The sequence below is a fragment of the Sceloporus occidentalis genome, unplaced genomic scaffold, assembly GCF_023333645.1.
Source record: "Sceloporus occidentalis isolate IW3139 unplaced genomic scaffold, rSceOcc1.0.p SCAF_9, whole genome shotgun sequence".
Taxonomy (NCBI): domain Eukaryota; kingdom Metazoa; phylum Chordata; class Lepidosauria; order Squamata; family Phrynosomatidae; genus Sceloporus; species Sceloporus occidentalis.
In genome coordinates this window covers 3,850,255-3,876,819 of record NW_028316989.1, presented here as the reverse complement: position 1 = coordinate 3,876,819, position 26,565 = coordinate 3,850,255, and the positions used below count along the sequence as shown (strand labels likewise).

At 39.9% G+C, this 26,565-nt stretch overlaps 1 protein-coding gene across 2 annotated transcripts in view; it reads right to left on the bottom strand.

Moving 5' to 3' along the window:
• Window positions 1–3,647: 3,647 nt before the first annotated feature.
• The window catches only part of PIWIL2 (piwi like RNA-mediated gene silencing 2), a 31,240-nt gene continuing 8,322 nt past the window's right edge, over window positions 3,648–26,565 (bottom strand). The window contains exons 7-25 of one of the 2 annotated variants that reach the window (XM_089537338.1): window positions 25,490–25,669; window positions 24,934–25,044; window positions 24,536–24,653; window positions 22,525–22,649; window positions 21,957–22,037; window positions 20,473–20,586; window positions 19,608–19,796; window positions 18,503–18,587; window positions 17,318–17,407; window positions 16,296–16,436; window positions 15,099–15,212; window positions 14,323–14,511; window positions 13,320–13,421; window positions 12,528–12,647; window positions 11,403–11,491; window positions 10,078–10,183; window positions 9,177–9,430; window positions 8,588–8,695; window positions 3,648–7,724 (exon numbers count right to left, since the gene is read on the bottom strand). In XM_089537338.1, coding sequence (XP_089393464.1) covers window positions 7,568–7,724; window positions 8,588–8,695; window positions 9,177–9,430; window positions 10,078–10,183; window positions 11,403–11,491; window positions 12,528–12,647; window positions 13,320–13,421; window positions 14,323–14,511; window positions 15,099–15,212; window positions 16,296–16,436; window positions 17,318–17,407; window positions 18,503–18,587; window positions 19,608–19,796; window positions 20,473–20,586; window positions 21,957–22,037; window positions 22,525–22,649; window positions 24,536–24,653; window positions 24,934–25,044; window positions 25,490–25,669 — 2,473 coding nt within the window. In that variant the 3' untranslated portion in view covers window positions 3,648–7,567. The remainder of the gene's footprint in view (window positions 7,725–8,587; window positions 8,696–9,176; window positions 9,431–10,077; window positions 10,184–11,402; window positions 11,492–12,527; window positions 12,648–13,319; window positions 13,422–14,322; window positions 14,512–15,098; window positions 15,213–16,295; window positions 16,437–17,317; window positions 17,408–18,502; window positions 18,588–19,607; window positions 19,797–20,472; window positions 20,587–21,956; window positions 22,038–22,524; window positions 22,650–24,535; window positions 24,654–24,933; window positions 25,045–25,489; window positions 25,670–26,565) is intronic. The other variant, XM_089537339.1, reaches the window with a different exon arrangement.

Here is a 26,565-nt window from a genome sequence, read left to right as displayed (position 1 = left end):
GCCTGGAGAGCCTCTGCCGCGTGGCGCCGCTCAAGGAGGCTTCGGGTCCAGAATAGAAGTCAATGGAGGATTTCGTTAAGGTTGCCTTTTCCCAGCATTCCTTGCGCCTGGGCATCTCATTTGCATATTATGCAAATTACAATGCGCAATGTTGTAATTAAATATTATATTGCATATTATAGTAACTATTATATAATTATATTATTAATATTTGCAAACCTAGAGATTATATTATATTGCACTCATAATATTTAATTATAATATTGCATATTATAGTAATACTGCATTATAATTGCATTATAATACAATGATATAATTATGATATTGCACATTACAGTGAGCAGAATATGTACATCTAGAGATTATATTCTATTTAATTTCATTGTATGATATTTCATTATATCTCAACATGATCTTGCTTATCATAATTGGCATAATACTCAACACACAAAGCAATGAGCCACACTGGCTCTCATTCTGTCCCACTTGTGATAAAGGCAGACCTCTGCGAAGGGAGAAACCGAGTCCCGTCGCGTCTGAGGGAAAATGGGAACGGAGGCAGGGAACAGGTCCTGAGGGTTTTGATGCTTAAGAGGCATCAATAGTCATCAATAATAAACAACCCCATTGACCCTTTTGCCCTTGGCTCCGCCATCGGCGCAGTGCGCCTGAGATAGGGAAGCCGTGCGTCTCCAAGCAAATTCCCAGGGAGTTAGCTTTCCAGGAACAGGTTAACCATTAAACGAAGTGATACTTCAGACAAGGGGCAGATAAAGCCACTGTCGTCGTTATAACAAAGAACGCTGTTATGGGGTATCCTGAGACAAGACGGCTGGGATTTCGGGGAGTGGAGGTCCAAAACACCTGAAAGACTGAAGTTTGGGAATCACTGCTCTTAGACATTTGGCATAGAAAGAGAGTTAAGACGTCTGGATGTTTTCTTATGAAGTAGTGTCAAACCAACTTTGCATGGAGGGATGGAGAGATAGTGGAGTGGGCCTTTGGTATTCACTGGGGTTTTGTTCCAAGGTCCCCCATGGATAACAAAATCCGTGGATGTTCAAGTCCCATTAAATAAAACGGCACAGCAAAATGGTGTCCCTTATATAAAATATCAAAATCAAGGTTTGGCTTTTGGAACTGATACTTTTTTGGGGATATTTTCAAGCCGTGGAAGCTTGAATCCACGGATAAAAAAAAAATCTGTGGATAAGGAGGGCTGACTCTATCTATCTATCTATCTATCTATCTATAGACTGTACTCATATATAAGTTTAGAAATTTAGGTTAAAAAACTGACCCCCCCCCCCCCAAAAAAAAAAATTGAGTTGACTTATCCCTGGGTCAATTTAAGTACTGTACAGGTGTATTTGGAAAAGGTCACCTATCCCCAGCTCTTTATGCAACTCTTTCTCTGCTGCTTCTTCCCCCTTTTTCTTTTTTCAACCACAGAAAATCAGTCCAAGGGGGAGAATGCCTTTTGATGGAGGAGCCGTCAGTCTGGAATCGCTCTCCAAAACCCATCATTACTTGCAACTTCCTTTCAATTTTCACAATTAACAACTGTTTTTGGCTTGCCACAAAATTACACCAGAAAGACAACGGCACCTCTTTGCCATCTTGGACTTTTAGAAGAAAGGGCCTTCTGTCGCTCCTTTAATACTGTGGGACCGGTGTCTTCTGACCTCCAAAAACAATGGTGCCCCTGTGCCATTTCTTTGTACCATTAAGTGGTGCCTTCATCAGTGCCGAAATATTAATGGGAGAGGAGTTAATGGCTCTGAGATGGAAGATCGAGAGAGAAAGGAGACATAGGATGCATCCGCATTGCAGAAATATTCCGGTTTGAAACCACTTAAACTGCCATGGCTCAAGGCTATGGAATTCTGGGAGGTAGTGGAATGAATGTTATTGTATGTTGTATGTTATATTTTATTTTATTTGATATCGTGAGCATTATTACTATTTATTATACTGCCACAGGAACTTACCACCATTCAAGTCTTTGAGAGCTTGTGGTACTAAAGCACAGCACCCTAAAGTTCCCAAACTGTGCTCCTCCATTTCTTTTGGACGTCAGATCCCAGAAGCCCCAGCCAATTTGGCCAACCGTCAGGAATTACGGGACATGAAGCCCAAAACATCTGGAGGACCAAAGGTTGAGGAACCATTGTACTAGTAACCTGTGGTTAAGAATCACAATGATAATCCATCAAGGAGTAGAGGGAGGCCTGCATTTCAAACAACAGCTTTTGCAAAGCCACTTAGAAACACGTGAGCAAGAAAATAAAAAAGGTGGCAAACTACTGATAAGGAAGGTAAACAAGTCTACATGAATTCAAGGCCGTGGGAAGAGGGCTGTGCAGCATTTCTAGTGTAATAACTGATTTTACTGCGGAACGTTCTCCGTTATCCTTTCCAAATTGGGAGAAGGAAGCAAACCTGCTGATTAAAGCGTCTGGCTGTTTGTCGAAAGGGTGCGGGCTTTTGCCATGGCATATAAAGGGTGAGAGAGTGCATTCGCCTTTAACCCTCTGTGGCATATCAGATGTACAGTGAGGCGGAAGAAAATGAGGACTATATTGTGATCTGCCTTCAAGCCATTTCCAGCTTATGGCAACCCTATAAGGTTTTCTTGGCATTTCTTCAGAAGGGCTTTGCCATTGCCGTCCTCCGAGGAAAGGCCAGGAGAAGGGACACTGATGAATTTCATCACAGGAAAGATAAAGGTTATGGCCAGATGGTAACGCTGGCCCAGGTGTCTCTTTCTCACTCTTGACACCAATACTGCTCCAGCACACTTTGTGCTTGTTATTTTCCATGACCAGGCATTTGCTCAGGGAAAACACAACCTAATCAACATCCTCTTGAGAGTCAGCCAGTTTATTGGCAAAGAGGCTGACCTTGCTGAAGGGTTTTCCTTTCAAACCTTGTGCTCCCTGCAACCAGGAATCAATACTTTATACGACGAATGCAAAGAACCTAGGTTGGCCTAAGACAATAAAAGCTAAGGTTTCATATGAAGACTGAAAAGCGAAGCAGCTGACTTGGGATGTATTTAGAAATTACAGCCCATGAAACAAATGTAGTATTTTCTTGGCACATTGTGTATGTTATATAAACACACCTCCGACTTCACATCACCAGTCCTCACAATGATAAAAGTAGCAGCAGAAATGTCTCAGGTGGGTTTTGACTCCAAAGAAAATTATTTACAACCTTATAGCAAGGGTTGTACTTTGCATCCTTCTGTTTCATTCTCTCCCATATCTGCACCTGTGCTTTAATACCGGTGGCTCTAATATCACTGAAGAACTGGATTGATGTCCATGAAAACTCATGCTAAAATCAATCCGTTGCAAAGGTGCTACTCCATTTTTATTTTATGTAAGGTAGCCCCCCCCCACTAAAAACTAGGGAGTTAGCAAAAGGGTTCATAGTATGTGGAAAAGCTGGTGCAAGAGCCCATATGGAAAAGGACTTGCAGACTGAGCACAAAAGTACCTGCAAAAGGCCCAAGATTCAGCCTCTGCCAGTCTGATAAGAAAGGCCAAAAAGGAGGCAATAGGAAAGACTTTTTCCCAGGGCTCTGGATAGGAGTAGCCAGGGAGAGCAAACAGTACTGGAGGGCATTATCATCCAAAATCTACATAACAGATATCTTTATTGGACCAACCAAAATGCACATTATACACCTTACAAGCTTTCGAAGCTCCACTGGCTTCATCATCAGGCAAGGTGTTAAAAACCATACAGGAGAAAGAAAAAAGAAACATTGACCATGCTACTCACAGACCTGCATTTGGTCAAGGTGTGGTGGTGGTTGTCCTCAGTTCAGATAGCATGGAAGGGCATTGATGCAAGTGGGCCCCTTCTCCTTCTGGCCATGTAGGGACTGGGGGGTTCTTAAGGTCCAGGAAATAAACATTCCATCCATTAGCAAGACAAAAAGCTACTGTCTTTGAGATCCAGTTTGTCTCCAATCCTTTGTGAGGCTAAAAGCTCTTTTATTGGGAAAGCTCAGAATTTCCCAGTAAGCCTTTAGATGTTGTTAAGGTAAAACTCAGATGCTTTCCCCACTTACTGTGATTCTTTCACAGTTTATTATTTTCATGAACTCTTACAGGCATTAAACCTGTAATGAAACTGAGCCTGACAAAAAGGGATAAGGATTTCCTTCTGCCAGCTGCTGGTAGAGAGCATGTGCCAGCCTTTGACAACCACCACCACCACCATCACAAATGAGGACTCTGCAAGAGCTTAGTCCTAAATACATTTATTTAGAAACAAGTACAGGAGACATTTCACATTCTGCAATGAACAGCAAACAGTAACACTGCTTTACCATAATATCTAATTGCTGGCAATTTGTTGGTTTTTGTAAAACCTGAATATTCCCGGCAGCAGTATGTTTAGTTGCTGTCTCTCTTCAGATTAACAGTAATATTTTACATTTTAATTTGATTAGAAACTACCTGTCACCAAGCCAAATCTCTAACATTCTTACACTTAATTAGGATTGTTTAAAGGTTTATATAGTTTAAATCCAGTTGTTAATCCCTATTAAAATATCAGAATAGAGTAGGTTCTGACCACACAGATAGCCCTTATGGTTATCTGCCCCAAATAACAGTTCTCATTGTATTTGTGTTGTAAAAGACAGTGAAGGTCGACATTCCTTCTGGTAAGACCAGCATAACTGCAGCAATCTACAGTAAGGACCTGAACCATCCTAAATACTTAAATATATATATATAAAAATATCTACATTGGCTAGCTGGCATTTTCAGCAACTGGTGAATTCACTTGTTACAGCAGGTGGCACTGTGGTGCCAAAAATGTCTAAAGCAACAGTCCCCAAACTTTTTCCGGCTATTGCCCCCTTTCCTCTTGGGCGACAACCATAGCGCCCCTCCTCTGAGCATATTTTTTGGTATTAGGGCTAATGTTCAACTACAAATGTAAAGCAGCCAGTCTCAGTCACTGCTCCCTTTGAACCCGGTCAGCTTGGGAGAAGCAACCAAGCAGCAACCAAGAAGCCTCTCTCTCAGCCATGCCAGCCTTGCAGCAAAGGCCAATGGAGACAAGAGGCCTCTTGGTCGCTGCTCAGACAGCTGCTCAGTTGCTGCTCCCAAGCTGACCAGGTGTAAGGAAGAAGCTTCACCCCAAAGAGGAGGGACTCTTAATCCTTCATCAGGGCAGAGAAAGTTTCAGCTAGTGTGTATATGTAGATGGTTTACCGAGGCCACATGCTCTGGAATGGAGACTGGTGTGGACTGGGAAAGGGAGAGATTTTAACTATAGGAGCCACTCTGAGACTAAGGACAGATACTCCTTCCCCAGAAACACTACTCTTTAGAACTCTGAGAGCAAGGGACATGTCTTCCCCACACAGCTTCAAGTGTCCACTCTCCCACCAAAAAACCATTTGTTCCGCTACCTCTTCTCTCAGCCTGTCTGATGAAAGAAAGCAGGAGCAGCATTGCAACTCCAACCTGTCAGCCAAATCCCAGCAAAGCTCACAAAGCTGAAGCAGGGTCCCAAATCTGAAAGCTCCATTTTGCCGCCACTTCTCCCCTGCCAACATGTGCTCTAACTTTTTGCTCCAGTCTGTCCCAAAATGGTGCCCCTCTGAGCCATATAAGCAGTGCCCTGTGCCCAAGCCTCGCAGGGGTTTCCCAATTGCCACTACTAGTGAAAGACACCGGTGAGGGAGTGAGCTCACATGGGCAGGAGGCAAAGGGTGGGAGATAGAACCACACAAAATGATCAGCAAGACTGTGGGGTGGTGTTTTTGAGGATCCTGAAAAGATGATTCATGCAACCCTCATCCCCACCATGGTCCTAAAGGCTCCTGGTTCCCCCTGTCTTTCTTGCACACCAATACTTTGACTGAAGGGCCCCCCTCCGCCGCCCTCTTTCCTCCTCATTGCCCCACTTTTCCCTCACTATCACCCTTGTACTATCCCAATGATCCTACAGAAAATCACAAGGATGTGAATGAGGTTAAAGTGATTTGGAAAAGATTTCAGAAAGAAACGTCAAGCACAGCCCTGAGAGCTGCATACTACCAAACTACTTGTAAAGCTGGAATCTGTTTTTAAGGGGTGCGTGGGTTACATCTCTTAAAGGACCAAACAGATCTTGTAGTATCTTTGAGACTAGCTGAGAGTTGGGAGCTATGAGTGTTTGAGGGGCAGAGACAGATTCGTCTATTTTTGTTTTATATGGTGCATCACTTAAAATATTTTCCTACCGAAGGACTGCTGCCCAGAATAGAAACTATATATTACTGTAAAAGTCCATCTGGTAAATTTTGTGTAGTGGTTTAAGTGTTGCCTGAAAAGCAGCAGGTTTCTTGCACTGGAAAAAAGGAGTGCTCTGCTTTCTAAAGTGAGAAATTAAGTCCACATTATAGCCTAACCTGACCAAGGATTTAGGTTTCCCGTTGCTTTGATAACTGATATCTAGAACACAGCAAGAGCTAACTTTAACAGATTGGTTAATAATTTACCCTGTCTGCCAACATGTACCTCCTAATGTGCTACTGATAGTATGTTATCCAGTTTTATTTCCCAATCATGCCATAAATTTGTCTGGACTTTGACTTGGTTTATCAAAATATAGGAAACAGGTGATGTAAATCTTTGCAGCATTTAGCAGTATATAGCTGGAAGAATTTGAAGAAAATGACATTCCCAACTGATGGAGGGGGGGATAGATATAGATGTAATGTAAAGGTGATGGTTTACTTCTGTCTTTTGGGAAGAAATGGCAAAAAGTTCTGTGTTGGCCTAAGGCTCACTGGGGATACGGGCTTCTGCCAATGTGATGTGGGATAGACATGGAAATGCTTCTTTGGAGAATGCTTCTTGTCCACCTCTATTATGCTGAACATGTGTATTAGTAAATAAAACTGATATTACAAAGTCTCCAGTGTGTTCTCATCCAAAAGAAACTGGAACAACATTGCTCCAGGACCCTCTCAGTTTGGGGGAGCTGGGAGCATGTAACAACATCTGACAGGCCTGCATGGAAAGTTTTACGATTGATTATTTAAATCTAATTGTTTTAAACTTTGTAACCTTTTTGTCATAGGGAAGTGGCTTATTTTGGGCACATTCTCTACCACTGTTTTTGAAATGCTGCCAGAGGAGTTACACACAGTATTCCAAGTGTGGTCATGCCAGTTTGCTGTTCCAGTTGATATGCAGGGCAGGCTGTGGACCCTTTGGAAAATGGAACACCATTTGCTCTTCACCCTAAATGAATTCACCAACTTTAAACCTGCATAAACAAAATGCTCAGCCAGCAGCGAGGAAAGTAAATGAAACTAGCATTGTTGGTCATACCAGTGCCCAGTGCTCACTACTACTAATGGCTTTTTCTCTGCCAATGTACCTTTTTACCTTATTACTGCAGAACAAAATCAACACAAAGCATTATGTGGGTGTACATACAGGGATGTTTATATTTCTACAATGGGATTTGCAGGGGGGAACACAGCCTATCTCTGCCTAGGGAGACTGCATTCACCACTGCCTTGAAGTCATGTTGGCTACCAAAGTTATAAGAAGAAGAGCTTATCACACAGCTCAATTGCTGGTTCATGGTGTAGAACTTGTCCTGAGAGAAAGGCCAACTTGTGAGCATACTTACAAGGGGCTGGAACCCGAATAGTTCCTGGCCAGTTCCAGTACATGTGGCAGAGCTTGAAAGTCAACCTATAAAAAGCAGGAGGAAGAGGAGAGGAGAAGAGAAGAAAAGAAATCCCTGATTAGAATTTCTCACCCTACACTCTTAACACTTTGTTTGTTCTACAAATAAATACTGGGAAATATTTGTGTTATTACTTGGCCTTAAATCATCTGATAAATCTCTTGGTATGCTGTAAAGACTGTTTCTTTGTTGAAAGCCATCAGACCTGGCTTACCATGTTCACTATTGGTGACAAGAAACAGAAAGGGAAATGGAACGAAGGAGGGCACGTAATGGAGAAATTCCATCAAAAAGAAAGGAGGAAAAACGGCAGCAAAGAAGCACTGAAGAGACAGATGGAAGCATAAATGATCACAAATAATTACAGGGTTTTAAAGAGATGGCAAGAGAGTAAGTAAGACAGAACACAAAGGAAGAGATCCCATCAATATCTTACAACTGAGATACTGTTTTAAGGTGAGACAGTAACTCCAAGCCCAAATCTCCATAAAGGATATTTTGCAGCCCCCTCAAAAAGTCCTGCTCAAAACAGTTTGCATGAAAACATAAAAATCATAAAATAAAAAATAAAAAAAGACAGCAGGTTTTCCTCAGCTAGAGCAAATCCAATGAAATGAATGAAATCTCTCATTCACCACATATAGGATCATCTAGCTGTAAAGGACTTATCAACTCCCTGCCAATGCAGATTATCTATTGCTAAAGCACTAATGTGAGGGGGCTATCTAATTTCTGTTTAAGGACGTCTGATGATGGAGAGCCTACCATCTTCCAAGGTAGCCAGTTCCTTGGAAGGTAGCATACTGGTCTCAATGGTTCTGTTGTTATTACTGGATCTGGCTTAGTATCACACATTAAATGCACTCACCTCTGCATGTGATCAGGACTGAGATTCGCAGTATTAATTACACAGACGTAATGAGTAGGGATGCCACAGCCTTGCCGTGCAGAGTGAGCTATCAAGTAAAAATCCACCCTAAAAATATTTTTCAAAGAGAAGAGAAAGATAAAAACCACAATTAATACCATTTTTACTTAGAGGAAAATTGGCGCAATATTGTAAGACAAAAGCAACATCTTTCTCCTGAATTTTATCCAATGACCATCTGACGAAGGTCTTTCTAGGCATATGTAGATCCTCCAGCATGGTTTTCTACATATGCCTAGAGAAAACATTTTTTGGGGGTTGTATATAGAGCAGAGGCAGTGGCAAATACTGTAATCCACGAATAATCTGTTAATGCTTACGCCATAAATGTGGAGGTATGACTGTGCATAAGGAGAAAAAAGACAGATTATCTAGATAAAATTAGTTCATAGTGTAACATTTTTATTTTGGAGAAAGAGACAGGAGAAGAGCAAACGCACAGAAACAACCTCTCATTTGTTAACAAGTACCTCTTACGAAGTGCAGATGAGCAAAGAAAAAGGAAAATGAACGCCTCCTTCTTACTCACCAGTCTCGGCTGGTGATTACATGATCTACCACTGTCCCAGGAGAAGGAGTTGTGAAGTGATCAGTGGCTGCTGAATAGATGTTTGTACTGATTTTCTTTTGGACTACAAACACCACCATTTTAGGATTATAATTCTCAAAAGCTTCAAAGCATTTCTGTAGTTGTGGGATCTCATAGCTCTCTACCATTTTTAGCTGGCCATCCGATACTCCATCTCTGTAGACCACTATCTTCTCAGGGAGGCAGTGGTTGACCTTCAAGAGGACAAACATACAAGGTAAGAAACTGAAGCTTGGATTATTTCAGATCAACATTTTCTCTGAGCGGCCTATATTACTTCCATATTAAGGAAAAACCGGTTGTTTACCTTTAACTGTAATTCTTCACATGGTCACCTGGTAACTCAATAATATGGGTTGTTAAGCGCTCTTGCAGAGCCAGCTAGAACCTTCTGGATCTGAGCTTAGTGTTTTCAGAAAGAAATGTGCCCCTCTTCCCTACACTGTAAGTACCTAAACCAGATTTCCAGACACCCAGCCTGTTCCACAAAAACAGAGAAATAATACTGACATCCTCATAGGGAGGTGGGTTGGTTGTGCGAGTTCACAAATGCCCCTTGAAGAATCACAGGCCGAATCCTGATACATACTTTACTTGACATGAATTCTCCTGTTTCCCCCTCTGTTAGTTATGGCACACTGTTCATTTTAAACCACTGTAGCAATTAATATTATTCCATTGAGACGTCCCCCTTGAGGTACTGAAATTTGCTGTGCGGAGGAGTGCAGTCAATTTTGGTTGCCCTTGTCTGCCACGCAGTTCCCCACTCCTGGCCTAGACAATGTCAGTCTTTCCCCTCGGTCTGAGGGAAAAGAGATGCCAAAACCACTGATTTCCTCACCTCATGGAACTTCTGTAAGGCCCCCACCATGCAGACCTTCAGGCTGTCGACAATTTCTTGATGAGGCATCTGGAATACAACCCTAGAGTACCATCTTGTCAAAGTGCTGTTGGGAGAAAGAACAGAGCAAACATTAACCCATGTTAATTCAAGACGTAACACTTCATTATTCACAGGCCATGCTCTAGCTTTGGAGGTTGACAATTTCACCAAATTATCAGTACCCACCAACAAGACTGCGACACATCAGTTCTCTGTCCTCTTTTTTTTTTTTAATATTTTTGCAACAATATGTTTGAATACTGTAGGAAACAAAACTAAGAATAAATTGGAGCTAAAACTGCAGTCATGGATCTAGATGGATCTGTGTGGGCTTTTACAAACAAGAGAAACTAGATCAAAGGATTCAATTATACATTTAGCATAATTTGTAGTATGAACTCAGAGCTTATTGCGAACAACAGAGGAGCATCACTATTCTGAATTCTTCTACAACTCAGACTTTGAGTTAGAGAGGACACCATTTACTTGCTGGATACTCATCGTCCTTCCCCTGCATCCACATACTGGGCTAGATTTGGAGTGCCATTATAACAAAAATTATAAGCTGCGAGGAATGGGATAGGAGGGAAGGAAATCTTTTCTCTCAGACAGATGCAGTGGCAATAACTGATGGGGAAAATCACATTTATTAGGCTTATTCTGGCCTGGTTCAGCATATCTCAAAGGATGGGAAGTGAATGAGTCCTCCTTGTTCAACCCTTTTGGTGGCTTGCTGCTAGTCCAGCATAGTACAGTGAGATGAGACAGCATAGAAAGAGAAGTGGGCTGAGCAGAGAGAGATCATGAACAAAGGCTGTCAGGTTACTCTCCAATAAGGAGAAAAGTACTTCGATTCTTTTCTGAACTTACGCAAAATAAAGGGATGGGGGAACTCACTTAACATTAGTTAAGACTTTAAAAAAAATTACAACAGTAGTCAATAATGTTTGTGGTGGGTATCTTCAGGTTGCCTATCGACCTATGGCAATCCCATGAATTAATTTCACAGGCTTTTCTTAGGCATTAAAAACACAGAGGGGAGGTTTCTTGTTGGTTCCTTCATCTGAAATATAGTTTAAAGCACCTGAAGGTCATTGGTGGTCTCCCATCCATGTACTAACCATAGCTTCTAAGATCAGATAGGATCTGTTGTCTTTAGGGTATTTTGACCAGATACCTGGAACTAAATTATTGTACACTGATATTAGCAGTGTGAACAGCAACAGCCACCATGGTGAGGTAGTCCCAGAGACCTAGATGGCAAACAATGTGGATGCACTTACTGATTGATACTTGCTACAAACCCAACAACTGATCGCTTTCCCCTGCCAGGGTCATGATACACATCCATGCCGATCATCATCAACTGTTTCTGAAATGTAAAAACAAGTCTGGTTGCAGTACAATAATTCCTGTTCAAAAATATAATTCAACACTACACTTGGAGAAAGCATTACATACAGAAAAAAGTTTTGCTGTAAATTTGCTGAATGGTTTCTATATGCAAAGGGCACTGGTCAAAAGCAATAAATATTTGAGATGTATGACTTCCTGCAGGTTTCACTGCAGTATGAAAAGGTAAACCAATTAGCTACATTGTTTAAAAGAGTTACAAGTAAGACTCTCCATCGGAATACTGCAACATTGTCCATGGCACCCAAGTTTGTGGCTGCAAGGACTGGGAAAAGAAAACAATCAAAGGCAAGCATCGTAACACAAATCCCTCTTCTAGGTACTGTCTTATTTCAGGTGATGGGCTGTGGGAAGTTAAGGAGCCTTCCAGATGCTCTTGAACATCAGAGAACCATAGCTGCCCACCCCTGAGATAGAATAGCGTGCATATGTGTACATTTCTGTGTGTATATACATAATGTATATTATACATACATGATTTTTTTTATTTACAAGCAAAACTAGTCTAAAAGCAAGTCTGTATGCTTGATTTAGCCTAGGAGATGGTTTTATGGGTGCCACAATCCTGCTATTATATGAGATCGTCACATAACAGCAGCATTTTCAATTTGTACAGACTGATGATGTAGACAGGATCCCGAGGATGTGGACAGGCCAGGGAGAAGTGGGAGCCACCACATGTTTGCTAGATCCCTGCCATTCCAGGTTCATTAAAAAGGTGACTTAGCTGGATGAATGAAGGGAGAAGTCAATGCCTGTTTACAATAATGCAGGGTTCCAGCATGCCTAAAGGAGACATTAACTCTATACAAATTCATAAGTGCATCTTAAGTCTATCTCAAGACTTCTGTTGTTATTGGTTGGGCAAGAAGGAAAGATGAGACAACAGGTGTGCAGTACAGAACACAAGTGTGTGAAAATTAGAACAGGTAAAACAAACTGAGCTCTTGCTTATCTACTTTTTCTTTCAGTAGAAATGGTTTCATAAGACTTACCAAAGGGATATCCACCCCCCAGAGTTCTCCACCCAGCTTGCAGTTAATCTGTAGCAGAATTTTTTGTGCTATGCTTCTAAGTTTGTTAGGCTGAGCTGCAATGGTTCGCGCATTAATAACCTGCAGCAAGAAATCAATATTAGGATTGACAGCCAAGACATTAACTACCGTTCCTTTCATAACTCTCTATTTAAACTCTAAAAAATAAATTATTTTAGCACATTCACAGAATACAAGATACTGACCCTTAAAAGAAAAGTTAACGATTTTCTGCATGCATGTACAGGACAATTAACATTTTTAATTCAACAAAGGGATTTAGTACATATTTCCAAACATCATAGCAAGAGGATGTTAAGTAAAAATACAATTATTAAATTCAGATCTCATTACTGAATAAATGCACAACAGGAGACATGGCCTCTAAGGTCATTACAGCCCAAAGGAAAAGGGGTGAGCTAGGAGTATTTCTTGTTGAAGATGAGAAAATATTCAAGGAAGAGCCAGAATCTTATTTTTTAAGAGGCAAGGCAATACTATTGACTACTCAAATGGCAACTTTAAATTATTAGCATTCCACCATCAGTTCATTTGTTCTCCCAACAGAGAACCTTGAAAAGGAAGTTTAAGACTTGTGATGTGAAGTTCCTACAAATGGTGCACTTCTTCACAAATAAAGAAGGTGTAAAAACCATTTGTGTGTGGCACTGAGACCGCGGAAAAAGAACAAAGATTTAAATTAACCCGTAATATCCTCAGATCAGCAACTAAACAGCCAACCATTTGACTCACCTGAGAAGGGATTGGAGATTGGACACAGCAAAGTTTTTTAATAGCTCCATATAAGTCATCTCTGGTCCCAGTGATAATACAGACTATCAACTGTATGGTGCTCTTAAAAAATAGAGTGGGGAAAAAAGTGACTGATTTAACTTATAATGAAGGCAAAGTGGAGAACTGGTAACTACAACTGAATTGAAATCATACTGAAATTGAAGTTAAAGTTGTGCAAGTACTATTACTGAATAAAATGTAGACTAACAATGAGACTGTAATATCAACCTAAATTTATAGGCATTTTAAGCAACAGAATACTGAATCAAGGAACAGTGCATGGATTTCAATCTAGTCTGGCTTTAGGACACTCAGGTAATTTTCTGACAATGTTGCACTCATCCAGGATTTATACCGTGAAGGTTCAGGAATGCTGACATGGGCAAGTCCCAGGAATGGTTTAGTTACAGGAGCATTCCTGGATCTTCACAGGATAAGTCCTGGATGAGTGCAATGTGTCTGAAAATCTTCAGCGTTATCGCACGATTATGCCAGGAGTATGTCTTTTACTCCTGGCTTTTTCCCCATATGATAATCTCCTTTGTCTCCTACAGAATATCAACTATTTCATCAGATCACATCTTTGGCCAGTATATTCAGGAGACTTCATCACCCTAGACCTGGCAGAGAAACTACCTGATTTCTTATTCTGACTCGGAAGGCCTTTCTTGTATGAGTGCATTATTTAGCCATCACTGAAGTGGTGTGAATTCCGAATCAATTAATATTTGTCGTGGCAGGATAACACATGGAGATATACAATGTGCGTTAAGAAGGCAGCACAGTAGGGTTTACTATAAAAATACACAATTAAGATTAATGGCTCTATGAAACACTGCATCACAGAAGACTTCAGAGAAAAACCAGGATCCACTAGTATTATTGATAACAGAATTAGTGTTCTATATGTCTATTTTTAAAATTTGCAGTAAAACTTTTCAAACCATGTAAACCACATTACCTCACTATTTACTAATGATTTGATGGCCCTGACATAAGTCTCTGTCCTTTCATCCTTCAATTCTGCCCAAGCAGGTGGGTTTAATGGGATTTCAAGAGGGCCTGAGATCTTCTGCAGCGTGTTGACCAGTTCACGGGCTTGCTCCATGGTCCGCTTTGGATAAATCAGGGCCCAGTAATGGACTGGAATCTGGGGAGTTGAACAGAAGTCAACATATATAGCTTCTTCGCCTCAGAAATCACCAACTTGTTATTTCCATGAGCTTTTGAAATATATCCCAATGGATTAATGACAGCATATTGTTATTTTTACCTCCCCCCGAGCTTTGAAGCGCAGCTGAAATAGTACAGTTATAAAATAATTAAAATAAAACAGTATTTGCAAAGCCTGATTCATGACCTAAATGTAAGTCACAAAATCCTCAGGGAAGCCTATAGATGGCAAGCGTATTCCAACACTGCATCTTTGTACAGTCACTAGAAATAAGGCAAATATCTAAAGAAGAGGAAGTGAAGGTAGGTTCTTGTTCTCAAGCACACAGATGTAACAAATACCACCCAATCTGCTTCACTGCTGGAAGGATATATAAATGCTGTCAATGTTAATAAACCTAAAACTTTAACAAATCCATTTTATACACACAAATGTGCATCAACAAGGAGTTGGAAGATACGTACCACAGGCTTCACCGTTCGTGTTTTTCTAACTACATATTGAAGAGAATCTATTATTGCAGCGCTATACAACTGTGTTTACATGTACAATAAAAAACTTACAGCAGAAATACAGGCCTCCCTTGTGACTTCTTTGGTCCAGTTTAGGTCCTCTGAAACACCAAAAGAATTCTTCTTCAGGTTAATTCTTTCCATGGGAAGAATACGCCCTTTTGCCTAATTAAAAAAAGAGAGAGAGATCAAAACACACAAATATAGGGCTTAACCCAGGTGAGGTCTCAGACCAAGAGCATGCTTCTTTGGCTGGTTTAGTACCAAGTACACCCCTGAACCCTTCTCCCTCACCAAGTCACTAGTGACTCAAACTCATCCCGGTTTAGGAGATCTTTTGTTTTTGTTGTATTATAAAAGATTTTGAGACCAGAAATGAAACATTCTGGGAGACTGAATTATCTACCAACACTACCATCTTCAGAGCCCAGTATCACAAAAATGATACTTAAGCAAAACATATGATAGGAGGTGGCTAGACCATGGCATAAACATATTCTTTTGGGAATCCCATCTTATAGGATCGATTAGGCATTTTGAGACCTCTGTACCAGACTATGGAAGACTTAACTGAGACTCTCCTTGAAAAGCTCTATTACTTCAGGTCTTAATTGGGAAAGAAGTTGGCTATGCTACTACATGATAGTAATAACTACAAACTGACATAAGCAATTGCCCTGCTCTGACGAAAAAGTGCTGTAAGTGGTTAGTCAATCTGTAATCATGTTTCCTTACTCTCAGTAGTAGTGTTGTAACCCATTTAATGTGGATTTCTTCCCTTACTAACCCTGAAAAAGTATGAAATTCTATTACTCCATGCCACATAAATTGATAATTTATCCATGTGGAATGAAGGCAATAAATGAATATTTTATTGGAAAAGAGACAACTGTCTTTAGTAATTAGTGCAAATACAGACTTACACCATAATTTTAACTTCCTGGACCTGTTAAAAAAGCGAGAGCACCGACATGAAATCTGACATTTGATATATGACTAAGTTAATTCCTATTTTTATCCCTTTGGCAGCTGTTTAAGAAAAAGTGGTCATATGATGCTGCAAATAGGATAAATTGAAGCCATTCCTTTTTGGAATACAGCTAGAATTGAGTTTATTTAAAATGATTGGCTATCAGAGAAACCTGGAAGGCGTGCCAATCTATGCCTATGGAGATCTTGATTCATTAGGATCACAAAATCAGACAAGGTTAATCTAATGACAAAAAGGTTATTCTTGATTTTAATTACCTTGCAAACATCACTGTCCAAACGAAGTCCCCACCGTGATAACTCATTATGAGCAGCCTCCGTCTTCTTAATTCTGCTCAGAAGCTGTCTCAGAGATATATGGTGTTGCTTAGGGCTCAGGCTGATTTGCTGCGCAAGCTCCTAATGAGTGTGGGGCAGGGAGCAAGAGAGAAAAGGCCACATGAGCGCTTCCACATATATTTATGAGACATACATAAATAGACTGTCCATACACCAAGATATCTTTTATAGCCTCCAGAGGTGGCTCCTTGTTTTTCTCATCATTTCACATACACACAGGTATACCTCAGTTAACAAAGTAAACGTGTTCTTGGGCATTATTGCTTTAATAGAAAATTTGCTACCCGAGGCAGAAATAACATGGAAAGAACAGGGTAATCTCCTACATCACAAAAAAGAAGAGCAGTTCAAACATTTCATTTCAGTTAGAACAATATGGACATGGGAAACGGAAGAACCAGACGTTTGAAGGGTGACAAGGGGAACTCCATGATGGATAAGGCATGAACAATTTTAGGTTGGCCTTAGCCAAATCAAAAATCTGCTGCCAGTTTCTTAGAGGTAAACATCTCTGCTCAAGAAACAAAGGAACCTTTTCTACAGAAAACTGACTTGAAGAATGTTGATTCTGAAGAAGACCTCCTGAGTAACATGTTTACGGACATCAAACAAAATCAAACTACAGTTGGACCTTTGTATCCATGGATTCTTTATCCATGGATTCAAGCATTGACGGCTCAAAAATATTTTTAAAAAAGCATAAGTTCAAAAAAGCAAACTTTAATTTTGCCATTTTGTATAAGGGAAACCATTGTATTTAATAGGACTTGAACATCCACAGATTTTGTATCCATGGGGGGTTCTGGAACCAAAGTCCAGCGGATACCAAGTACCCACTATATTTCTATATTTTGACTTCAGGCTAACTTTTGAAGTAAGAAGTTGGAAGTTTTACAACAAAACTCCAATTCCGCACACTATAGAAAATGAGCTCAAGGCACCTTCATGACTCTGAAGTCTTTTTTCATCTTCTCAGGAATTCCAGTCAAGAATGAGAGTTCTGGCAGCAGTAGGATTTCACCCCTTTGCAACTGCAGGAAATTTAACCAAAAACCATCAGCATGCATGGGTAAGTGCACATAATAAATAAAGTTTCACTATTATTGAAATTGGAGTTGAGATGTCCCTCCTAAATGTGTTCTAGCACAATTAGGCAGGAATGGTGGGGGGAAGAACTGCCGAGAGCAGCACTAGGAGCAGAACTTAACATGCATTTCCTTGTTTCAGTTTCCAATGGATCTGATGGCCATGTCCTATTAATTGTCTGACCCAACTCCACCCTGACAGCCAGTTAAATCTAATGTCAGCTGTGGCTTCTGGAATTGAATGTTCTTGTTATTAATTGCCCTTGAGTCGGCCTCTACTCATAGCAACCCTGTGGATGAGACATCATCGCCAAGACTCCCTGTCCCCCACTGCTCTGCTCAGTTCCAGCAGGGTCAGTCTAGTGGCCTCTCTGATGAAAAGTACAGAAAGGGTATTTTTCTGTTCATGAAGATAGGAAGATTCTTTTGTACTTCCAACAGCAGTAACCTTCCCCATTTCTAAGTTAGAAATTACACAATATAGCTGCAGAGCAGATGAGTTAATCCATTAGGGATGATAAAACTTTATTATCTCTCCTGAGCAGAGGTGTGATTTTCACTTTTCCTCCTCCCTGCCAAGCTTCCTTTTGTTTCACCTCCTTCCCCCTCAGTCATTTTCTTGCTTGGCTGTTCCTTGCCCAGCAAGTAAGGACTAGACAATTACCAGAGGTATGAACTGATCAATTGTAGAGGGCTTCTCCACAACCTCCATTAGTTCACTCATTATGGCTTCCAATACAGTTTTCTGACATCTGAAACTATCATTATAAAGGGCCTCCCACCCACCTCAGCATTTTCCAGCTGCCCTGGCTCTCTATGAGTCCCCCCCCCCAACACACTGTTAGTATGAAAGTGGCCTGAAGGGTCCATGTGATCCTTAGCCTACAGGTTGCCTTGCCCTGCCTACAACCAAGAGCTACATGATTCTCCTATGCAAACTGAATAGACAGCTTTGTTATTTAAGGCAATCAGTTTTCTATTTGTGCTTGAATTCTGGTTAATATAACTATCTAGTACCGCATGGAATGTCAACCTGCTTACCTTCCCGGGAGGATTTTTTCTTTCATTGGGTCTGTGAATTAGCAGTGGTTGGTCAACCTCCCTGATCGTAATCCCATAGTTTTTACTAGAAAAGGAATGTCATATGAATCCTAGAGTAACAAATTCATTTGAAATACAAATGGGAAGGATAAAGGACTAATAAAAAAAAAATCTCTATTAAGCCACATCAAAACAACATTTTTAATCAGGGCAGGCAAATTCTATGGGGTCGGTGCCCCTTTTCAGGTTCAGCAACTGCTTAAGGCTGGGTGCCAAAGGAATATGTTGCTATTTTTGTGTATCATAGGGTTCTCTTGGCAGGCTTCTTCAGAGAGGGTTTGCCATTGCCATCATCTGTGGGTGACAGCATATGACTTGCCCAAGGTCACCCTGTGGGTTTTTATACTTGAGCGGGGAACTGAACCCTGATCTCCAGTCTCATAGTCCAACGTTCAAACCACTATGCCAGTCTAGCTCTCTATGGAATATGGCCTAAGGATGAATAGTGACAGTAAGCAGACTTTTTAATGGAAAAAAAATCCATGGACTACTTTTCTATTTTGTTTATATATTTACATGTAATTTACAAATGAAAGCCTCCCATTCATTATTAACCAATAAAATCCCCTGTACATTATTAACTTGTATTTAAAAAGTACTAATTGATTAAATTAGTATTTTTAAAAAGGATTAATCTACTTATTTACAAATAAAACCTCTCACTGATAGTTGACTAATTTTTATTTATATATAATTCAACCTAAAATGTATTTCAACTGGCAAATACTGACGTGATCCTTACTGAGACTCTAACAACTGAATGTAATACAGTCAAAGGGATATCAATACCATCGCCATTTACTTCTTTTTCCACTCACTTCACTGCATTTGGCAGTTTCAGAATGTCAGTGGCAAACCACAATGTCAAATTTTGAGGGAGCACTGAGGGCTGCCAGATAAATGATTTGAGGACTACATGTGGCACATAGGCAACCCTTTGTCCTCCCCTACCTAAACAAGACAAACGTACAAATGTTCTCTCATTAAATGTGAGCTTTATTCCACTATCTTAATACTTCAACAAGTGTTGAGGAGTGCATCTCACCTGTAATATTCTAGGAAGGTGATCTGTTTCCCATCAGACATGGTAAAGCTGTCCTTTGGTGTCTTGTTCCAGTCAATATCATCGATACGGTAAGTGTTATTGTTGTAACGGGTTATTATAATGTTGCCAATTAGTTGCTTTGTACACTCATCTTGGAAGTTCTCTTGACTCTGTTGGTAAATTGCATGCCTTGGGAAAACAAAGAGAAAAAACACTTTGATCTCATACATTAAAAACTGATCTGCTTTTATGGGACAGAACTGCAAGTACTTCTAGCTTGAATTTCATTTCTACTTCAAACTCACCAGATTGCCTGATGCATGCTACTCTTTCTCAACATCATTTGCAACTAGCTACAATATGTCTCTGCTTTTAAGGCCTTTGGGGCACACATGTTGTGTACCCTTGTATTACTAAGTAATCTATGAGACACTATCTTAGTATTAATTCAGTACTATCCATTATACAGAGGAAATGTCTTATTTCCAAGAGTAATTCAACAGAGGTTTCACCACATCGATCCAGCTCTGCTAGCACAACCTCTCTCAACCTTTTTACCCTGCAAGAATCCTTGAAATGATTTTCAGGTCTCAGGAACTCCTGCATAAATATAATTATATCTATAGTTCAAAAAAGGTTTATTATTTCAAGCCACAACCTGCCACTCAATCCCTAGAAACGTCTCAAGGAGCACTGGCAGAGAAATTCTGCTCCAGTGGGAGAAATCTGAACAGAGCAGTAACAGAAGGTCATTGGAACTGGTTTTGTTTTACTGTAAAAAGACCAGTTCTCGGTTTCCTCTTTATATACTTTCTGCAATACTTCCCAAGTCTACTGAAAATACTCCCCAGAATTTCTTACTCACATCAAATCCAGGACAGAATCATTCCTAATAACCTTGTGAACGACATCTGCCAAAAGAAACAACCCTCCATCTGTCCTCCGGATACCGGTTGAGTAGCCAGGCCATATTTGCAACCTATGTGGAGGAAAATAATATGTTGCAGGAAACAGTATTTTCCAGGTTCCTTGGAAGCGATGCTATCAACTCTTATATTATCCGAAGATGCAGTCAACGTAAAGACTGCCAAGATGTTTACATTTACAATTATAATGTTTACCGAAGCCAGCTTTTAACTATTCGCTGAGGCCTCTTACAGACTGCCAAAATAAAGCTGCTTCGGGTCTCTTTGGAGGTATGCTATTTAAATGATGCATGGGTCCTAAGAGTCCGGAGGTCGCACCAAAGCCACACTCCATTCCTAAGCACCGGAGTGCAGCTTTTGGCGCAGCTTCCGGATTCTTAGGATGCATGCATCATTTAAATAGCATACCTCCAAAGAGACCCGAAGCAGCTTTATTTTGGCAGTCTGTAACAGGCCTAAGTTTCTTTGAAATGTATTAAACATACATGAATTTAAATAACTAGCAATATTTCTGCTATTACAAATACTTAACCAGAACATCATTCCCAGGATAAAATTATTCTGAAGTTCCTAGACGTTTGGGACCAGCCATCCAAATCTATGCTTGAAGCAGCTAAAACATCTGAAGAATAAAATCTCAGTTGAAATCCAATATCCAACTATCCATCTCAGAGGAAGCTTTCACAGGAAAGCTTTACCCTCAAAAAAGGAAGGTGTCCGAAATAAGATACTGAAGAACAGAATGCTCTTGCAGACAGTCTCCTTATTGCTTAGATACTATTCTTGTTATTGCTGCGGCCTTCAAGTTGTTTCTGACTTATGGTGGTCCTAAAGTGAACCTATTATGAGGTTTCCTTGGCAAGATATGTTCAGAGGACATTTGCCTTTGCCTTCCTCTGAGGCTGATAGTGTGTGACTTGCCCAAGGTCACCCAATGGATTTCTATGCCCAAACATGGAATTGTATCCTGGTCTCCAGAGTTGTAGTCCAATACTCAAACCACTACACTACACAAGAAAATATACAATTATGCTATATCTTCTCCATATTACTGATGCATATGTGCAAAATAGCAAATATTTTTTTCTGTGTGAATTTTATTGAAACCCAGGAGTATCTGTACATCAAAAGCACAGCAAAAATAATAATGCAATCATATACAGGCTTCACAAAGTATGCATTTTTCTCCTATGTGAAATCAATGTAAGTTTGTAACAGAGACTGTGATGGGCAGTGAAACATGAACTGAAAAACTAAAAGCAGCAGCAAGGTATATCTCCTTCAATTCTAGAGTTAATGTCAGAGATTCTCTAAGTAAAATCAGAAATTGGGATGAGTCAGGCATGTTGAGGAACAATAATGATTTACTGAAATGTTGGGATGTCTGGTTACAAACAAGGAAGACACAAAGGCAAATACCAACCTATACTGCTGTAGTATAGTTGCACTTGTTGGGTCAAAGAAATTCCTTCCAACCAGCTTCATATCTAAAATTCTCATAACCCTAGAACAGAAACTCAAGACAGTTAAGACACTTTAAAAAAAGGAAATGAATTCTACTTTAAAATTAGCATTAATTTATATGAACCAATTTTGAATATTGACAAAAGATACCTATATTTATATAATTTTATATAATTTCAACAGAAATAAATTTTCATTATCTTTTCTAAACAGCAACACTTTTCCCCTAATGTCCTTCAACAGTACATTAGATTAGGAACCTCAAATTATATTTCTCTGCTTGACTGGAAAAGATTTCCCCAAACTGGCATCCTGATCATCTCACTTGCAACTTTACGATGTTCAACCTCTCAAGTAATATGTTTCTGTCCTTTTGTATTACACAGAAAAACAACTTCAATTTATATCATCAAAAGTCACAAATGCAATCTTTAATATATATATAAAATGTATCTTTGCGTTACAAATCTTGTATTTTTAAAACAATTATTTCTAAAAGAGGAGAAAACTCTAGGTTTTACACTTACCTTCTGAAAACAACGTTATAAAATGGAATGCACAAGTCTGAGCTAGGTTCTAGGATTTTGGTCATCTGAATCTTTACAGTAACCTCCACTCCATCTGTCCTTCTTTGACACTTCAGATCGACAGTCTAAAGCAAAAGAAAACAAATTTTTATCACACAGCACAAACACATCAACCCATCTTCTGGCCTAGCATCATGTATGACAGAAAACCAAAACAAAGGGAAGTTTCTTTATAAGGGAAAGACAAATGAACACAGAAAAAGACCACCCATTCTCATCACTCCCAGCATCTGTGTTGTTGTTGTTAACTGCCCTTGAGTTGGCCCTGATTCATGACAACCTTATGGATGAGATGCATCCAAGCCCCCTATTCTCCACTACTCTGCTGAAGTCTTATAGATTCAAGACCTGTTGTTCTCTGATTGAGTCCATCAATCTGGCATGAGGTTTTCCTCTCTTTCTACTGCCATCTACCTTCCCTAGCATTATCACCTTTTCTAGTGAGTCATGCCTTCTCATGATGTGGCCGAAGTACGACAGTTTTAGTTTCGTCATCTTGGCTCCCAGGGAACCTTCAGGTTTACTCTGTTCAATGATCCATTTATGTGTCTTTTTAGCTGTCCAGGGTATCCTTGGTACTCTTCTCACAAATGAGTTGGTTTTCTTTCTGTTGGATTTCTTTACTGTCCAGCTCTCACATTTGTACATGGTGATGCGGAATATAATAGCTTGGACGAAGCTAACTTTTGTGCTCATTTGTGTATCTTTATACTTTAGGATCTTATCTAGTTCTTTCATGGCTGCCTTTCCCATTCCTAGTCTTCTTCTGATTTCCACTCTGATCAATGTTTGATCCGAGGAGCCTACTGAAAGTTATTTTCAGCAAAAGATTATTTTATTTTTCAGCATAATGTGATACATTTCAATCTCAACCCTTCTCTTGCTTTTCATTTTGCTCTCTTGCTTCAAATCACTTATTTCCATGCTGTCCTACAAGCAGGGAAAGGTAAGTTCAAGAACACTGAGACAAATACAAGGCAATTGTTCAATATTTAGTCCTGGTACATCTTGTTTTCAATATGGAAATTGTCTATTCTTTTGCATTGTACGACTCTAAGAACAACAGCTTGTCTTCTTAAAGATGACTTATTTCTAATGTTTGCAGAGACCTTGCACCATGGAATGTCACTGACTCTTCACAACTAAAGAGTTGGTGATCTTGGTCTTGAGCTCTGCTACCCATTCAGGGATGCATCAGATATACCTGAATCAGAAATGTCTTCAGTAAATAACAGCCAATTATAACTATTTATTTAGCTGTTTGGAAACCTGGCTATACTGTTAGTTATTGTAACTGTTACAGCATATTAACTTTTCTTTAGCAGTCTTATACACTCACTATTAGCAACCTGACAGACTATTAGCAACCTGACACTCCCTTCTCCTTCTGTGTCATGTCTTTTTAGATTGTAAGCCCGAGGGCAGGGAACCGTCTAACTAAAAAGTTTGCATGTACAGCGCTGTGTAAATTTACAGCGCTTCATAAATAAAGGTTAATAATAATAATAGACTAAGCGATACCTATGTAATTTTCTCATTTCTACATTGTAAAAAATTACATGAGACACTCCACCAAAAAACAGGTTTCTTGTGTACTATAACTCTACACAGCAAAATCATAAATGGAAATTTAGATGGGTAAGGATGGACTAAAACACAACATTTCAATAAACTTTGGGCCAAAACAAACAGACCTAAAGAATCGCATACCGCGGCCCCCATCCAGCATTTTTCTGGCCCAAAAAGAAGCGGTAAAATGCTGCGCTGCCAAAACACTGTAAAGCTGCTGCAAATGCAGTCAGCTGTGCAGCTTACTGGCAGCATGGAGGCATCATCAGACCATGCAGCGTCTAAATGCCAATCTTAAACGCCACTCCCAACGCAACGCTTACTTCTGGTCTGTTTGCCCTGTTGTTTTAAAAAATTCTCCAGTAGCTTTATCAAGCTTTACCTGAGGCAACTTAACAGGTAAGTAGAGAATAGAACCATCAAATGCAGTAACATCTCCTGTTACAGACTTATGTTCCTTCATCATCCCAAACCGCATATTCTTGCATTCCACATTAGGGCTGGAAAACAATATAAAAGTGCAAAAATAAATTAATAGTTATATAGGACCAGCAAAGTACTTTGTAAGTTAACACTTGTGTATATACCACTCATTCACTTGGGTCTACTCTACTGGGGACGAGCAATGAAATTTAGATCAGTAACTTAGTATGCATGTTCAAAAGAGACACTAATTGGTTATGCCTATCTTAGCTATTAAACCCACTACCCCTGCCCCCCCTCAAATCATTAAAATGGAACCTAGCAACAGCTGAGAATGTAAAACCCAAGCACTACTACCTGAATGTCACATGATATTGATACACAGCATCATTTTGACAGTGGATTTTAATTACGTTCAGTGCCAATGGAACTGTTATTCCTTTTGTGCCTTGCTTCAGTAAGGGTTCCCTGAAAGGGATAAAAGCATTCTTGAAATAATTTTCCAAGACTTAATTCAAGAGACAGACACAGTAATAAATCAACCATGCAGCCCAATCCTATGAATATTTATGTAGAAGTAATCTCGCCTTCTCAATGGCAGCTCCTCTGCTTCTGAATGCCCTCCAAGTAGAGCTGTGATTGAAAGCTTCTTCTGGCCAATCTGCAAATGGCTCATAAACTAAAGAACAATGGCTTTTACCAGCTTTTTTCCTTTTGTACTGCACAGATATTATTTTCTTGTATTTTACTATTCGTGTATTTATCATTGCTTTTGGAAAGGCACAGCCCTCAAAAAAGTGGCTTATAAAGCCCTTGAATATACATTTCTACTATCAATACCCTGATATCAAAGACAAAGAATCTACTGAAATGAAGAATCATGAATCCTTAAAAGTCATCCACTCTCACATACCTTTTCTCTAAATGCTCATTGAAAACTGCTGAAGGAATTTCTGGATTGGGCTGTTCCAATGCTGCTGACTGCAGAACTTCTGAGACAGAGGTAGAAATATCTGCCCGGATTTTGCCACGGCCCATAACTGCTCTTCCAAGTCCCGGGAAAGCCATTTCACCTTCTTTACGAGAAGGAACTCTGAATATAATTTAATGAAGTCACATGTAAACCAAATGGAAAATCTATTTTCCGTAACAGTTTCTACATGGTATAGGAGGTAGCTTTTAAAGCAAAGCTGAGACCCTAAGTAACTTATGACAGTAACTTTTTCCTATGCAGTATGTTGTTTTAATGAAAATAATTCACATTCCAATTCCCAGCAATAATAAAGATAACTATATACCTTTTGGATTTTTCTCATCCTAAAAAGGAGGAAGGGAGTGGAAGTTAAAAGAGGATATGGCAGCACCTTAAAGACAAAATGGTTTTTATTTTAGCAGGAGCTTTCAGGGATCTAAACCCACTTCTTCAAATGCAGTACAGAGTCTCACCCTAGTTTGTCATACACAGCTGTTCCATATGTGCTATATAAAGTAGACTCTGGATGTCTTCTCTATGGGTATGAATGGACCCACATAGTATGTCCCAATGTACCATTCTGTCAGTGGAGAAGTAGTAATGAATGGGATTTACTAAAGCTCAGAGAAATTGGGGGGTGGCAATGGTTTAAGTGGGTCCCACCTGTTGGAGGACACCTTGCCAAATGCAAGCTCTTACAGAAGCATATTTGTTTATCTTCTAGCACTTGGTAAAGGTGGCCTAGACACTAGCTTGCCAAATCTCCTCTAGAGAGGCAGGGGTAAAGTAGTTGCTGCAAATACAGTAGTGAGCAGTTACCCCTGGGGTTTGGGAAAACCCAGGGATTTATATGCCATATAAATATAAGCTTTAGCCACTTGGTTAAAGCAGAGAGAGATGCCTTCTTTCCTTCAGATGTGCAAAGGAAGGGCACAAAGAGGGTTTCAGATCTTCTTAAGAATCTGCTTAGTCTGATAAAAACTGTCAGTGCTCTTTGGACATTAAGTCTATGCCAT